We start from the raw sequence: 16,402 nt of genomic DNA, 5'->3' as shown, positions 1-16,402 counted from the left end.
CCCCAGGCTACAGTGTCATTGGCCTTATGGTAGGTCCTCCTTGTGCACATGCACTTTTTAACTACCTGTTTATTAGCTGGGGGAGTGAAATTCCTTTAAAAACAAAGGGTTGTTAAAATTCTTGTGAACAACACTAACTGCAAAGTTGAGGCAGGGAGAAAGCAATTATGAATGAGCTGAACGAAAAGAACAACCTACTCTGTTATCACCCCTGATCACATTCTTTTTTAAAAAGTCTAACTTGAAACTGGAATGAATGTTTCGGAATTAAGGTTAAGAAACTTTTAGATCTATCTTTCAAATGGGGCTGTCAGAATGTATCAAATTGCAAACCAAGTGAAACTTTGAGGACAAAACTTAAGAAAAGCCAACCTTTCTATCTAGTAGAGCCCCGGAATAAGACCTTCCCTAGCAACCTATGATTTGGCTATCTAAAACGCAACAAAACTTACTCATTCAGAAATGGGGTGGGGAAAGAATCTGTCTAAATTAGTAACTTTGAATTATGAAATGTTTTTGAAGGAATCACATTTCTGTTACTTTTGAGTCATGCAGTTATTCAAATTTAAATCCAAACCTGTAGTCGTAAACTGGAAAGTAAGGGAAACCCAAAAGCCCAAATACTGGCAACCCTAGACAGGTGATGGGTGTTGAAGAACAAGAGCAGATACAAGGTCTGATGCAGAGAATTATAAAAGATGAGGGCGCAGAATAATCCTGCAGGTGAAACTCCCAGCAGTAGTGAAGGTACCTACTAAGGTGTGTGTTGTGAGGCAGAGAGGAAACAGTTGTTTTCGGAAAATTGGTTGACTCCTATTTCTGTAGGACTATAGGATATATATGTGTATATATATGTATATATATATTAGATTTTATTTATTTATTTGAGAGAGCGAGTGAGCACAAGCAGGCTCCCTATGGAGCCGGGAGCCCGATGCAGTGGGGGAGGGAGAAGCAGGCTTCCCGTGGAGCAGGGAGCCCGATGCGGGGCTCGATCCCAGGACCCTGGGACCATGACCTGAGCCAAAGGCAGACGCTTAACCACTGAGCCACCCAGGCGCCCCCAAAGGCTTTTAAAGTGGAAATGTAAGTAGCCTGAATCGTGTTAGCTGGCTAAAGTATGTATGGAATAGGTATGTTAAACAAGGTTCCCTGGAGGGAAATGTCAGAGACAAAAATAAAAAGGAAGATAAAATACTAATGGTATTGAGAAGTTATCCAACTAGCTAAGTACATGCGGGGCCTGCGGAAAGCCCAAGGGAGCTTGCTGGGACCCAGAAGCTGAAGTGAGCTCAGAGATTGTGTTAAGGGAGTCTTCACAAATTTAGGAGTTAATGAAAAGAGTGAGTCCAATTTTGTCACCAGGGGAAGAGAGAGTCCTGACTTGCATATCCCAATGACTTTCCAAGGAGGAAGAAAGGAAACGATTTCTAATGTGAAATTAACTTCTAAGGTGATATTACATGTAGCTTAACATTTTCCTTTCTCATATTTGGCATTCGGTTTTTTTACTTCCATTTCTGCAAGCCCGAGAAAACAGCCTTCTTCCAAGGTTGTTAAGTTTCTTGTAAAATAAACAGTGACTCAGCTGAGAGGTCAGAAAAGATTTCAGCAATAATGTAATTTGAAAGGATTTTATTTTGAACTTCTGCCCTGCCAGCGACAAATTCAAAATGGGATGTTGGCCATATTTGCTATTTCAGCTGTGACTTTGATGCTTTTTCTTAGTTTATGAACAAACTGACATTTTTGGAAATATTTTAGTTCTGAGACTTAAGTTAGTTTTTACTTCCAGTAATTTATTGTATGTGGTCATTCCTTCCTTCCTTCATCCAAACTCACTTGTTCAAGAAATATTTACTGAGCATCTAGTATGTGCCAGGCACTCACTGTTCAAGGCGCTACAGCCACATTACTCAGCGAGCAAAAATGCCCCGAGAATTAAAACATGCCGATAAGATAGGGAGTGATTACGAGGCTCCTTTTGATCAGGTGATCTGAGAAGGTTATTCTGAGAGGTAACACTTAGGATAAAATCTGGGTGACAATAAGGAGCCAACAAAGAGGGCAAAGGAGAATTGGAGCAGAGAGAACAGCTAGCACAAAGGCTAATCCGAAACACACTTGACCTGTTCCAGGAACAGCAAGGCCAGGAGGCTGAAATCTGTGAGATTTAGTTAGAAAGTTGGTAGAGACTAGCGTGCAGAGCCCTGCAGGCCACCAAGTTTGGATTTCTTTCTTTTTTTTTTTTTTTTTTGATTTTTACTTATTTATTTGAGAGAGAGAGCACGAGCAGGGTGTGGGGGCGTAGCAAAGGGAGGGCAGACGGAGAAGCAGACAACTCCCTGAGCAGGCAGGCTGGATCATGACCTGAGCGGAAAGTGGGTGCTTAACCTTAATCGACTGAGCCACCCAGGTGCCCCTTGGATTTCATTCTAAGTGCAATGGGAAGCTACTAAAATATTTTAGCAGGGAGTGATGTGAGCTGATTTACATTTTGAGGTGTGCCAAGTGAGCCTCTGCAGTCACACAGCTGAACATGGCTGAGAAGGCACATAAGCGCAGTGTTGGGTTTTTCTCACTTTAAATCATGATCCTTGGGGTCGCCTGGCTGGCTCAGTCGGTTAAGCATCTGCCTTCGGCTCAGGTCATGATCCCAGGGTCCTGCTCAGCAGGGAGTCTGCTTCTCCCTCTTCCTCTGCCCCTCCCCCCATTTGTGCATGCTCGCTCTCTCTCTCTCTCTCTCTCTCTCTCTCTCTCGTCTCAAATAAATAAATAAAAAAAATCATGATCGTTGACCTCAAGTGGCCTTCAGTGCTGCCTGGCAGTCACATATGTCCCAGACCTTTTAACTGCTTGTCTCCTAGACGACTGCTCCATTCCACCTTCTCTCTCTGGAAACCTCCCCACCTCAGCCCTGTTCACTCCCACTGATGACCTTGTCTCTGACTTCACCGAGGAAGTAGACACAATCAGAAGGGAACTTCCATAACCTTACACACCAACCCACACAGTAGTGTTTGTATCTAACTACACCATCATCCTTCTGGGTTCTGTTAGTTCCATCATTCCTGTGTGAGGCCACTTCATGCTCTTCCCCATCCCTTTTCCAGGACATTCTCCAACAGTTTTCTCTGCTCAGCTCGGCATCATGCACATTTTACCTCTCTACTGGATCTCGACTTCTCACCAGCATGGGAATCGTGTGATTCCGCCCCCCGACAACCGTCTTAAAAAAAAAAAAAGGAAATGGTCTTGATTCCATTTTCCTCTTTAGCTTGTGCTGTTTCTCTGCTACCATTTATAGCAAAATTCTGGAATATGCACTGTCATCAATTACTTTCTCCATTCTCTCATGAACCTGCTCCAATGAGACTTTTATGGCTATAACCCTAGTGAAATTGCTCTAACATCCCAGTGACCTCTACATTGCTAAACCCAGTGGTCAGTCTCATTCCTCATCTTAATGGCTAGCGTGGTGATCATCCCCAGAATTGGACTGAGGTGAGCATGACCTCCTTCCTGAAGTACTTGTTGCTCTGCCTTCGGGGAACCACCTCCTGGTTGTCTCCTGCCAGTCACTCCTTCAGCACCCTCTGCTGGTTCCATCTTATCTTCCCACGATTTTAAAGTTTTTGTGCCCTAAGGTTTAGTTCTTAGACCACTTCTCTATCAGCCTCACTGGCTCATGGATCCCAGCTAAAGTTATTCAATGAATGAATGAATTGGATATAAGAGTAAGGCAATGAAGGAGTTAGGATGACACTTAAATTTTTAGCCTGAGAAATTGCATGGATGGTAAGATAGGGCAGCCAGAGAGAGAACTAGGTTTCAGGGATGGAGAGGTGTTTTAGATATATTCATTTTGAGACGATCATTAGGAAACACTTATTTTCCTTTGTCTTCTGGAATATCACACTTCCCTGCTTTTCCTCCTATCTCATTAGTCACTCCTTGGTCTCCTTTGCTTCTTCCTTCCCCTCCTCTACACCTTTAAATACAGTAGTGCCAGGGCTCAATCCTTAGATCTGTATCTATATTCACTTCTTAAGATCTATCCCAAAGGCATTATAAGCCATAAAATGAGGACTCCCAAATGTATATCTCCAGGGTTTGACCTTTCACCTGACTTCCAAATTTCCAAACGTGCTTACTTAACATCTTTGGTTGGAATGTCTAATAGGCATCTCTCGCTTAACATGACCTACACAGAATTCTTAATTCTCAGTCCCACTCACCCAAATGTACACACATTCCTCCGGAAACCTTCTGCCTGGGGGTTGTGGGGAGGGGCTTCTCAGGCCAGACGCTTAGGATTCATCCATGATAATCCCTACACCTCACATCTGTACTAAATCTTGTTAAATCTGTTAAGAAAACATACCATGAACCTGACCCTTTCAACTAGTGCCATGCTTAGTCGCAACCACCATCTTTTCCTTGGACTAGTCTAACCTCTACACTGGTCTTCCAGCCCCTGCACCCTCCAGTCTATCCTCGATACAGCAGTTGATCTTTTAAAGATGTCATTCCTCAGCTCAACACCCTGTGGTTCAAATTACACAAATCTAAGCTCATCTCGTCGTTCATGTATTAGCCATGCTCTGACTTTTCTGGAAACAGTGCTTCCAGTTCTTCACAGGGTTTCCTCCTTATCAGTTTCTGATCAAATGTCACCTCTTTAGAGTGGTGCCAGCAGTGTGATATAGTCACCTCCCACCCGACTGTTTTCATTCTTCTTTCCTCTCCATTTTTCTCAATAGCACTTTTAATACTTGAAATTATATGCTTATACACTTGTCTCCTTTATTAAAAGGTAACGTCCTTGAAAGCAGAAGTCTATACTCAAGTAACTGATTAAATGACAGGAAAAGATCTTTGAAAGAGGTTCAAAGGTGGTCTTACTTTGTTTTTAAAAAACATAAAATACTAGGGCATATTTTTATGCTGATGGAAATAATCCATAGACTTTATTTTTTTATTTTTATTTTTTTAAATATTTTATTTATTTATTTGACAGAGAGAGAGAGAGACAGCGGGAGCAGGAACACAAGCAGGGGGAGTGGGAGAGGGAGAAGCAGGCTTCCCGCGGAGCAGGGAGCCCGATGTGGGGCTCGATCCCAGGACCCTGGGATCATGACCTGAGCCGAAGGCAGACGCTTAACGACTGAGCCACCCAGGCGCCCAATCCATAGAATTTATTAATGCAGGAGCAAGCGGGTAATGCAGAAGGCAGACTACACAGACATAAATATAGGCATACTGGTAGAGTTTGAGAAGAGGAGAAAAATAAAATAGGATCTGGGACATTATCTCCATTAGTTCTATCCTTGGACTCTGCAGGTAGGAATGCCTTGATTTTTCTGGGAAGTCACCCTCCCCACCTTACCCTTTGCGTGAGAATGACCAAAGTTTGGTGGTATACTGAATTTCATGATACATCAGGCTTTGCAATAAAAATGTCTTTTTGGCTTAGTTAAAACATTAAAGCCCCAGGGTGATTTAAAAAAATAATAGCCTGTACCTTTTTTGTTTTTTTTCCAAGTACTATAAACTAAGGGTGACATTTTCATGAGTGCTTCTTTCTCTTTCAGGAACTATGTGAAAAACAACATTTGTTTTATGAGTCATCATCAAGAGGAATTAGTGCCAAAACCGCTTCAAAAAAGAAAACCCCAAGAGCAGCTCTTGGAGTGTAAAAAGCTGTGTGGTAGGGGACAACCTAGGCAGCTTTCTCCAGAGACCTAATGGCCTCAAACCTTAGAAATGTTGATAAAGTAGAACAATTCTAAGGGTGTCTTTGTACCAATACATATTGGCCACTCCCATGTTTTCTCCTTAGTGTTGCTGAGCTAGTTTTAGAGACACCCTGAAATTATAAAGACCACCCTTAACCTTCACCTCTCGAAAGGTAAATGAGGTACAAGATCCCATGATCCCTTTCTTACGCTGCGTAGGATACCAGGTGAAACACATACTGGCTGGTTCAGTACTTTGCACCTTTTTCACAGAGCAACCTTTGAAAAACTATGAACTAGTAATGCGATCAACTTTTGCCTTAAGGTATGTATGTACAGAGGCTGGCTGCAGCTTTATGATTCAGACACCGAAGTGGCCTGAACACAAGCGTATGGTTTTTTGCCCACTACAACAGTACTTGCACTGGGCCTTCTGTAAAACAGAACCAGGACACAACGTGGGTAATTGCACCTATGTTCTAGATTAGGAGAGGATCCTGGCTAGGATTTCAGTGATAATTCCTAACTATAGTTCAACAGGTACAAAGATTATGCAGCTGCTTTTATGAATTATGAACTACAGTGTAATGCCCTTTAATGAATTTTATGTATAAAATATTAAAAGAAACAATTCTGCAATAGTTGAGAAAAGTAAACATTTTTCCAACCATTTTAAAAAATACGACTAGAAAGGACAATTTAAAAATGCTGGGACCATTTTTATTTAGTAGTACCTGTTAGTAAAACCTTAGAAAAGGAGTCAGGTCATTAGGTTATTGATCCAAATCTCTAATCAATTAGGTGTGAGTTATTAAGTCAAGCTTATAAAACTCTCTCCTTGGAAGGCTTTCATGATGACTTAGTAGCGATCCATAGCTTCCTGCAATTCTTTACACTCCTCAGGACTGTCACTACCTCAGGTTATGGCATACGGCCTATAACTGATGCTGACTTTCAGATGACTGCAGATGTAGTGAGTGACATTCAGACATCAGGACAATTCCCTCACCATGTTCTTCTCTAGGATGAAATGGAGGTCACCAACTGTACCAGAAACTTGGGTTTTTCCCACACAACAATGAATTGCTCTCTTCTGTATTTCTCCAGTTGAATATTAGGACTCGGTGAGGTATTTTACCAATTTGGATATGATGACAGAAATCTGCAATAAAGAATCTCGATCTACTTAAGTAGTGACCCATTAAATTACTATTATAAGCTATGGGAGACACACAAAAACTTAAAAGCATGAACAACCTAACTTGAAAAAGAATAAAACATTATGATTGGCCTGAAGAAAAGAGAATCCTAAGAGCCAAAACCCTTTGTTATTTAGACTGGAATTTTCCTATTGGCCCCTAACAAACTGTCCCAGTTTGATATAAGGGTGTAAGATCTAGGAATTCCCCTATAACAAAATGGAAAGACTATAAATCTATGTAAGTAATAGTGAAACTGTATTAGCAGAGACTCAGGAGAATGACTGAAAGTCCTGATTCTGAAATGTATTACATAAAGATTGGCAGGGGAAAGTTACAAGGAAGGAGAGACTTGAGATCTTCTACCACAGCACATTTCCTATGCAAGTTAGAGCATGTTTTTTGTTTTATTTTAAAGGAGAAGGAAAAGTGTGTTCTGTAGAGGATCAGTTTAAGAAATTTATTATGAATCCTCAGTGGAATTATATGTGGAGCTGATTTTTAAAAAATTAAGACAGGTAATCGATACGAATTTTTCTTTGTCAAGCATCACAGATTGTAAGATATTTAACAAAACTGTTACATGTTTCCTTCAAAGTTCAAACACTGTATATCTACATTAGCAATTTCTTGTTTTAGCCATTCATCATAAATGGGTAGGAAATTGTTCATAAACTTAGGAGGTTTATCACTAGTGATTTCAACTTCAGTATCTTAAACATGCTTGTATTTTTCTATTATCCTGAGTCTGTAACTAAATAATTCTGTCTTCAAACAAATTTTTACCCAATACACCCCTAACCAGAGTTTTTTGATTTTCAAAAATAAAAAAAGGGGGAATACTTATCATTTGTATGTATATATTCACAGTTTTTATTTATAAAAAAATTTACAGCACTTGTGAAGAGCCAGCAGAAGACATCAGACACGCTCATTCTTACCAGCTTCATTAAGTTTAGTGGGTTATCCATGACACTTTGCCAGGTGACACTCACACAGCAGCCCTGAAACCTGAACTGGTTAGATTGTCTTTCTTCCTGTTTTCTGAGAAAGCGTTTTGATGAGCTACTGATCTACCTACTTTTCAAGTCACTTGAATACTGAAAATATTACAACATCTGGATCTGCACCTTGGCCATATAATCGTGTTTTCCGCCTTTTCTATATTTCTTTTTTTTTTTTTTGTGAACATTTACAAAACAGGTCACTTATTACTGTTGATTAAAGCTAAGTGGAAAATCTCAATTTTTAAAAATAGTCTCACAGAACCTGTGACTTCTTCACCAAATTGTATCCTCTATATTTTATGAGGTTTACCCTATACTGCTGGATCTTAAAATGAAGCAAATAAACACAATGTAAAAGAAAAAAAAAAGAGAGAGAGAGAATAAGAGAAGTTTGAAAATAAAATTAAGTCTTTCACAAGAAAGAAAATATAAAAGCTAGCCTTTGCCCCCCGATTTAAGAGTGAGAGGCACAGTAGGGGAAGGCATCGAGAGAAAAGAAGATAAAAATATATATAAAATAATGTATGTTGTTCAGTGCAGTATGTAAGCTAGGTTTGGAAGACTTTATAAATATGGTAAGGAAAATGAACTAGAACACGGAGGACAAGACATTGCAATTTTTCATGAAACTTTCAAAACATTTTGAAAATTCAGGTTTTAGTGGAAGATTGTGTTGGAATATTGTCTCTATTAAGTTACTACTAGGAAGCTAATTGGACTCTCCACTCAGCTTTATTTCTAAGTGAAATTACTGTTGGTTCTAACCTCCTAATCCCAAGTGGTAGACACAGGTGCAGCCTGATCGTGTACTACCCCCAGGGCTCTTGGGTGAGCCGGAAGGGCTAATGTTTCACAAATGCATATTTATTGTAACCTTATAAGAGGAGCAATCCCAAATACTGAATAGTCACTCTTCAGCTCCATTAAATAAGACACAGCAAGGGGAAAGACGTATCTTGCAAAATGGCTTTCAAGTTCAAGTTGAACTATATTATAATTATACTGTGGCACAGAGGCAGCTTGTGGGCACTTCTTGTTAAAACAGCACAATGTATCAACTTCTGACAAGACTCTTAGTAGAGCCTTCAGCACCAACCTAAGATTACTACTTTCCTACAACTAGAGGTGAGTCTTACCAGAACAACAAAAGTCCATATGAGGTACAACCCATCACAGCTTCTTTCTCCTATCCATCTTGTAGGTAAGAGGTTTCGCTTTTTAAAACTACTTCGTAACTTGTAAAAGATATTTAACATTTTCTATCATATTAAATTAGCAACATAAAACATTATGCTTAATCTATAAAGTTCTACTCCGGTTCGCTCCCTAGAGTTTATATACATACTTTTATTTCTAATCTGCAAGAAAAAAATTCCTATTTAATATTTGGTAACAGAGCAGTAAAAGATAATATACACATGTGGCATATATATATTTACAAAATACACTTCAAAAAGAAGCCAACACACTTTAGCAAAAGTCTAAGCTTGCATAGATTAAAAAGAAAAAAGAATTATGAATACAATTTTTGTTAAAATAGAAAATGGGGAATAAAAGTTACAGAATGGATATGAAGAGAGATCTTTTCCAAACTTTTATTTGTGCACATTCAATTGAAAAAGATAACTTTTACAGGTTCTTTGGTGCCCATATTCAGCATACAAAAATGTAAAAGACTATTCACAAATAAAACACATTAGCTCAAACTGGGAAGAAATAATGACAATAATGAAACAATTTAAGGTAGTGCACACTGTGACAGCTCTGCTTACGGGGACATGAGAATTACTGCGAAAATAAATAGAATGTCCTTTTGTAAAAGCAGCAATGTCATGTCTTGTAAACTTCCTTTTTATATTACAGCAAGGTTTGAAATAAAATCCAAAGGGCCTGGAGCTTACACTGTAGCCGTGAATGAATAAAAGAGTCTATTTCCTCAATTAATGTTGGTCCAGTTTTCCTTTTGTTTTGAGTCCAATGTGCAGCAGGTTTTAAAAGGTGCTCAGTTAGGGATTCTAACCAATTACGTGATGAATTATAAAATTTCTTTCCTGCTTTCAAACACAAATGGGTAAATCTGTTCCACAGCGGTAGCAACAGCCTTTACGTTGGGCCCTGTAACAAGCACAACGGAGAAAGGCCTCATGAGACGAGCGCTAGGAACATGCATTTCCCAGCACTGAAAACATTCACATGGTTTAGACTATCAGATTAATTGTTTAAAAAAAAGATCTACACTTTACATAATTATACAGTCATAATAAAACCAAGAGAGTAAAATTTTTTCTGAACAATTCAAGGAAATGTGAAACACAAAATGCTATTATTCACCTTGGTTTAGGGCAGTGTGAAGGCAGTTTATATAAAAATCACATCTAACAGCGCTGTTAGATGCTGATTAAAGGAAGAAATGATAAACGGGACTAGACATTTTGGTCACTATCCTTTTGGTCACTGTAACCTGGCTTTTGGTTAGGCTACCACTGATGCTCATAGGAGTACTGAGGAACCCAGTAAAGTAAAACAAAGCTGCTTCCAAAGTATTGGGAAACTGGAGAGCGGTTATTAACTAAGTGGTCTAAAAACCCCTCACAGATTTACTAGTACTCACTACCTGCCACATGTTTAATATTAATCTGGCCATTCATCCTCACAGCTTACTCAGTAAATAGGGAAACACACATGCGGGAAGGGGGTGACAGTATATGTGAATTAATCCATATAATGCTTGGAATAACTTTTTAAAAATGTAATCTCCATTTAAATAGCTAAAAAGAAACATAAAAAGAGATGATGAAAATATTTTCATAAAACTTTTCAAAATTCTTAATTCTTTTGAAAGATGCTGAAAACGTACATATTGTACCCACTGTGAACTCTGAAGGTACTGACCACGTGTCATCTGGGTCTGCTCCTTCCTGATTACCCTCCCCTCCCCCACACAGGACAGTGCTTTGCCTATGGGAACCACTCAGTATCTGTTCACTGAATTGTTAACATTTCATAGCATGTTCCAAATGTAAATATATAATGCATACTAATTAACCCAATTATCCTCAGCCTGTTATTATGTTGTTCAACTATCTATCAACTCAGTAAATACAGATTTTACCTATGCACTGTAAACTCTATACTTAGTAGGGACCTATGGATCAATAGACTTTGGGGCTTCTCAGAAGTCTGGGCTCCAAAATGTAGAAAGAGAAAGTTGAAAGAAGGGAACAAATGGGTCTGTTCACCATCCCTCCACTTTAAGATTCAGGCATGATGCTGGCAGTAGGCTTTAAAAGTCTCCAAGGAAGATGTGAAAACCCACAGGATGAGTCAAAACTAGGTTTACTTGTTGAGAGTCTAAAGGTGTCAATAATGTGTATTTTCCTCTAAGGACTGAAGGAATACAAAGAGAAATTCAAGAACACCAAAGAAATTCTTCTGAACTCAATTTAGCTGAAGATTGGATCCCAAGTGATGTTTCTGTACCATTTATAAATACAGTACCTTTAAAGCCATCCTGTGTGCTAATGTTCTCTATGCCTAGTTGCTTGAAACCACCCCTTCTAAATACTTACGACTCAAAAATTATAGAACAAAATACACATAAGACATGACAGATAAGTACCAATGATATTTGCCTATTTTACTTATATAAAACCTCTTCTCCATGAAGTTTATAAAATGGGTTCCTCTTGAATATTTTAAATGCAAGACATCATAAATTAAAGAAATACCATACAATGAAAATATATACTAGAATATTCTTAACAGGTCCAAACTGGAAACTACCCAAATGCTTATGGACAGTATAATTCACATGCTGGATACTATACAGCAGTAAGAATGACTGATCTACAACTACATGGAATAATATGGATGAATCTCACACTAAGATAATAATGAGTGAAAGAAGACAGATCCAAAATAGCATATATAATATTTTAAAATAGTATATAAAAGTAGAGAAAACTAAACTACAGTGTTAAAAGTCAGGAGACTGTTTCCCCTTGAGGAGTAGAAGTGACTAACGGGGGCAAATGAGACATTATTTCCAGTTTCATATAGGCACCTCATTCAAACCATAATTGACCATAAGCTTGGTTCCAATATCATAAAATACCTGTTACTGTGATACTTCCTGTTGAAAAAATCTGTAATGTAGCTCTTAGAGATTTTATCCGATAGCACACAGCAGGATGAAGTTCAGGTTCGTAACTATACCAAAAAAAAAAAAAAATCACAATTAATATAAATATTTACAGGTTGACAAGTAATTACAAATTTGGTAAGTTGTCTTGATTCTTCAAAGACTTACCTGGCATGAGGTCTATTGTTCTTTGTGAATTCTGGCAAACGGATTTCAAATGGCATGTTACACACTGCCAAAACGTTAACGACCTTAAAATCTGTAAATATTACCTACAGGAAAGAAGTACAACTCAATGAATTGTTTTGAAACAAAAAAATTACTCATCGGGAAAAAAAAAACAACTGCTCATCAGTTTTCTTTTTGCGGGGGTAAGGTGAGAAAACTGTTTTTAACTGGGATTTTTTCAACACTTCCAATGTTTTGCTAAGACAAGAAGCTCCAAGGCTGAAAAGTAACTTCAGCCACTCCTACCAATAACTTGAATGGCTGTATCTTATTATGCTTTGAAATGTTCCCAGTAAAACCACAATTCTGGATTAACTGTTCTCCAGCTGAGTACTTGCACAAGGCAGTTGATGAAAGTCACAAAACTGTCCCAAAGTGGCACCACCATCAGTCAAGACTCTCAATATTGCCACTTTCCTCAAGCACCAACCCTCCCCCTACCCACCAGCACTTCCATGCCTTTCCAGCACCTTCCACCTCAGGGAAGACTGAAGAGGTCAGAAAGAAACTCAACTTTCCAACACTGCTCATTCAAATTCCATGCAGCCTGGACCCACCTCTTTGGGGACCACAGCTCATCTTTATCTTTCTTTCATTTACTCATCATTTGCAAATGATGTAACAAATCCGAAATATGTACTAATTTTACTCAAATTTATGCCTCCATAAAATTATATTTGATAAAACCTGCCAGTGACAGTCACTTTACACGTGAGAGCGCACCAACCAGTGTGTACTTTTTGTGGACCAAACCACAGCTTTGACACAGCAAGCCAATCTTACAAATGTCCCTTTTTATACAATGTGCATTTTGTTTTGATTTATGTCATTTTTAATACATCTGATTGATTTTACAGAATGCAGCCTTTTCTGAGTCCTTATACACTGGTGTATAGTTGGTATTAGTTAGTCATGTGAATTCTTTTCAACTTACAACACAGTGTAGTTATTGCTAAAGCACAGATTACGTAAGTTCGGCATATTTTATTTTATTTTATTTTTTTAAAGATTTTATTTATTTGAGAGAGAGAATGAGAGATAGAGAGCACGAGAGGGAAGAGGGTCAGAGGGAGAAGCAGACTCCCCGCCGAGCAGGGAGCGCGATGTGGGACTCGATCCCAGGACTCCAGGATCATGACCCGAGCCGAAGGCAGTCGCCCAACCAACCGAGCCACCCAGGCGCCCAGTTCGGCATATTTTAAATAATCACAATTCCCTATTATAAGAGTAATGTTCTCGCTAACCGTAATACGTAGGAACACTGTTTAATCTTAGCCATTAAATGCATAGATCTGTGGAAGTTCCATTGTAGTTCTTTTTTCTTCTTTATAATTTATGTGATAGCTATCTATAAAAACAAATACACTTTAACTTTTCAAACATATGGCCCTACTCTCTACTCATCATCCCGACATACCACTCTTGAGATGATCAAAAACAAGATTTTTTTGGTGAGAACTGAACAGCCTAAAAGAGTTGAAAAGGCAGTTCACTTGAAAGGCAACAAGTCTCTCAGTGAGCAAGGGGTTAGTGAAAATGCCAAGATCCTTTACAGGTACTCACATGAGTAAGAGTTTGCTACTAAATTTTTGTACTGAAGGACAATAAGAAAAAGGCCAATCATGAGAAGAGTATCTGTGTGATTTCTTTTTTTTTTCCTTAAAGATTTTATTTATTTATTAGAGAGAGAGGGAGAGCGAGACCGTGCACAAACAGGGGAGTGGCAGAGGGAGAGGGAGAAGCAGGCCCCCCTTGAGCAGGAAGCCCCGAGGCAGGGCTCAATCCCAGGACCCTGAGATCATGACCTGAGCTAAAGTCAGACACTTAACTGACTGAGCCACCCAGGCACCCCTCTGTGTGATTTCTTTAGTCTATCAAATTAAAAAGTTTAACTTTATAAATTAAATCCCATAATATTTGTAGTTTGGATGTTTTTTGAAAATGTTACCTGAAAACCTAGTTTCTGCAGACTGCGGGCTAAACGTCTGGCACCAAATTTAGCTTCTTCTTCACTATGGTTTTAAGGAAAGAAAAGATTATCAGTTACACAGGAAATGAATTTTATACTGACAAACATAACAAATTGTACACGTGATTTTGTTTTAAGTCTAGGAAAATGTCCTTTCCACGAAGGAAAAATTTAAAAATTCAAGTAAAAAATTCAAGTAAAATTTACCTTGTTGCTCCAGTGCAAATAATTTTTCCTGAGGACCAAATTGTAGCTGTAATTCTAGGTTTTCTAAGCTTCATTAATACTTTCTGCAAAAGAACAAAATAAAACAAAAACGTGGTTATATATTAAGTGTTAATTTTCACTTATGATTCTGCTCCATGTGGCCATTTTAATAAAAGTGTAACTACTACTCAACGCTTACCCAAGACTGAAATAAATAACTGTTCTCCAAATCATCCATTCTGAAATCAAGTACCATACTGAACACAAAGAACATATTAATTCAAAAGGACATTTAATTAATTAAAAATACAAGGTCTGTATAAACGTCTTACTATATACTTGAAATCAATGTGCTACAAGCATGCAAACTTTTTAACTCTCATTCCACCCTAGTCACATAACTGGAATTTGCAATTTGCATGGATCCTTAAAGATGCCAAACTTATTCAAACCTCAGGAGTTTTGCAGTAATTGCTACTATTTTCGTCTGGAATACTCTTCCTTCAATATTCTCACTTTCTTTCTCTCACCAGATGTCAGATAGAGAGGCCTTCCCTGACCACTCCACAAAGCACCCATCTCCGCATTGCTCCCCAACCTCCTACCTTGCTTTATTCTGCTTCATGGTACTCATCATTATACTGTATCTTACAATTGAGATGCCTACTACATATTCAAGTTCAATATACAAATCTTGAGTGCAGGACAAATGTTGGACCTGGAGATGTAATTTTAGATTCCTTAGATATGAAAGGCATTTAAGGTTGTGGGTTTGAATGAAATTACCTACAGAGTGAGCATAAATCAGTCAAGGACTAAGGTCCAAGAGAACAGTGTGAATTTAAATTTTCATTGCAATTTTTCACTTATGGAAAATATTATATGCCCATTATGCATAAGAGATAAATGTTTACTGAATACTGTAACATCTCCTTAAAACTTCTGTTACTTTTGGAGTTTCACCCTTTCTCTGTCATATGTCATATTATCAAACTAAAAAGCTGGAAGGATAAAATTTAACAACGAGCCAAATTAAACTTGAATTAAGAGATATTATAAAATTTCATACACAAGGGGCTGAGAAACAGAGTTTATTCTGCATTTAATTGTCTTTCACCACCACCTTATCCACCAATTCAGCTTCTTCAATTAACCTTCTATGAAAAATCACTTCCCTGTCACATGGCATGCTAAGTTCCAAAGCAGTACTAGGCATTTCACTCTCTAACCTTCTTAGCAGATATCTTTTTCCTTTATTTAGGTGACGATGGCATTACTGATGAACTTGAAAATCTTTAATTGTGGGTCACTGCAATTTTTAATTGAATTTAATTCATCTTAACTTAGTTTCTAGTACTAAGAGCTAATGATAATTTACTGAGATATACTGGCACCTAATTTTTAGAGCTAGAGCCTTCACATACATTCATAATTTTCATGATAAGTGTATAAGATATATATTTCAATATCATTTGATTTATAAAAGCCAGTGAACACACATTGTCATTTGTAATGTTAATCTCATTAAGGTTAAAAGCAAGTTATCAATGCTTTTATTTTAAATATTACAGGTCTAACAAAAACTGAAATATATAGTGTCTGGGTTAGGATATGACCCATATTATTTTGAGCAATTTGTTACTAAAGAATACCAACAATTTTGGCTAAATAAAGAGGGGTATTAAAATATACTACAAAAATCACAACATATATATTAGGGCATCATTCATATCATACATCATTCACGTGACTATATATTTTTAAAGATTTATTTGAGAAAAAGAAAGTGAGAGTGGAGGGAGGGCTAGAGGGAGAGAGGTACTTAAGCAGTCTCCGCGTTGAGAGCACAGCCTGACACAGGGCTTGATCTCACAACTTGAGCCCAGGACCTGAGCCAAAACCAAGACTCTAAC

The 16,402-nt window shown here is 38.1% G+C and overlaps 2 protein-coding genes across 5 annotated transcripts in view; one reads left to right on the top strand and one right to left on the bottom strand.

Moving 5' to 3' along the window:
• The window catches only part of SLC2A12 (solute carrier family 2 member 12), a 53,376-nt gene extending 46,448 nt beyond the window's left edge, over window positions 1-6,928 (top strand). For all 3 annotated transcript variants that reach the window (XM_073893963.1, XM_025865613.2, XM_073893962.1), the window contains one exon: window positions 5,595-6,928. In XM_073893963.1, the coding sequence (XP_073750064.1) occupies window positions 5,595-5,748 (154 nt within the window). In that variant the 3' untranslated portion in view covers window positions 5,749-6,928. The remainder of the gene's footprint in view (window positions 1-5,594) is intronic.
• A 2,595-nt stretch (window positions 6,929-9,523) lies between these two features.
• TBPL1 (TATA-box binding protein like 1) overlaps window positions 9,524-16,402 on the bottom strand; it is a 35,258-nt gene continuing 28,379 nt past the window's right edge. For both annotated transcript variants that reach the window (XM_025865630.2, XM_025865623.2), the window contains exons 3-7: window positions 14,490-14,572; window positions 14,262-14,325; window positions 12,254-12,357; window positions 12,059-12,153; window positions 9,524-10,059 (exon numbers count right to left, since the gene is read on the bottom strand). In XM_025865630.2, the coding sequence (XP_025721415.1) occupies window positions 9,980-10,059; window positions 12,059-12,153; window positions 12,254-12,357; window positions 14,262-14,325; window positions 14,490-14,572 (426 nt within the window). In that variant the 3' untranslated portion in view covers window positions 9,524-9,979. The remainder of the gene's footprint in view (window positions 10,060-12,058; window positions 12,154-12,253; window positions 12,358-14,261; window positions 14,326-14,489; window positions 14,573-16,402) is intronic.

This window comes from Callorhinus ursinus, unplaced genomic scaffold, assembly GCF_003265705.2.
Source record: "Callorhinus ursinus isolate GAN/ISIS: 27379988/994484 unplaced genomic scaffold, GSC_fseal_2.0 scaffold6, whole genome shotgun sequence".
Taxonomy (NCBI): Eukaryota; Metazoa; Chordata; class Mammalia; order Carnivora; family Otariidae; genus Callorhinus; species Callorhinus ursinus.
The sequence above is the reverse complement of the archived record's forward strand: the minus strand, read 5'-3'. Positions and strand labels throughout refer to the sequence as shown.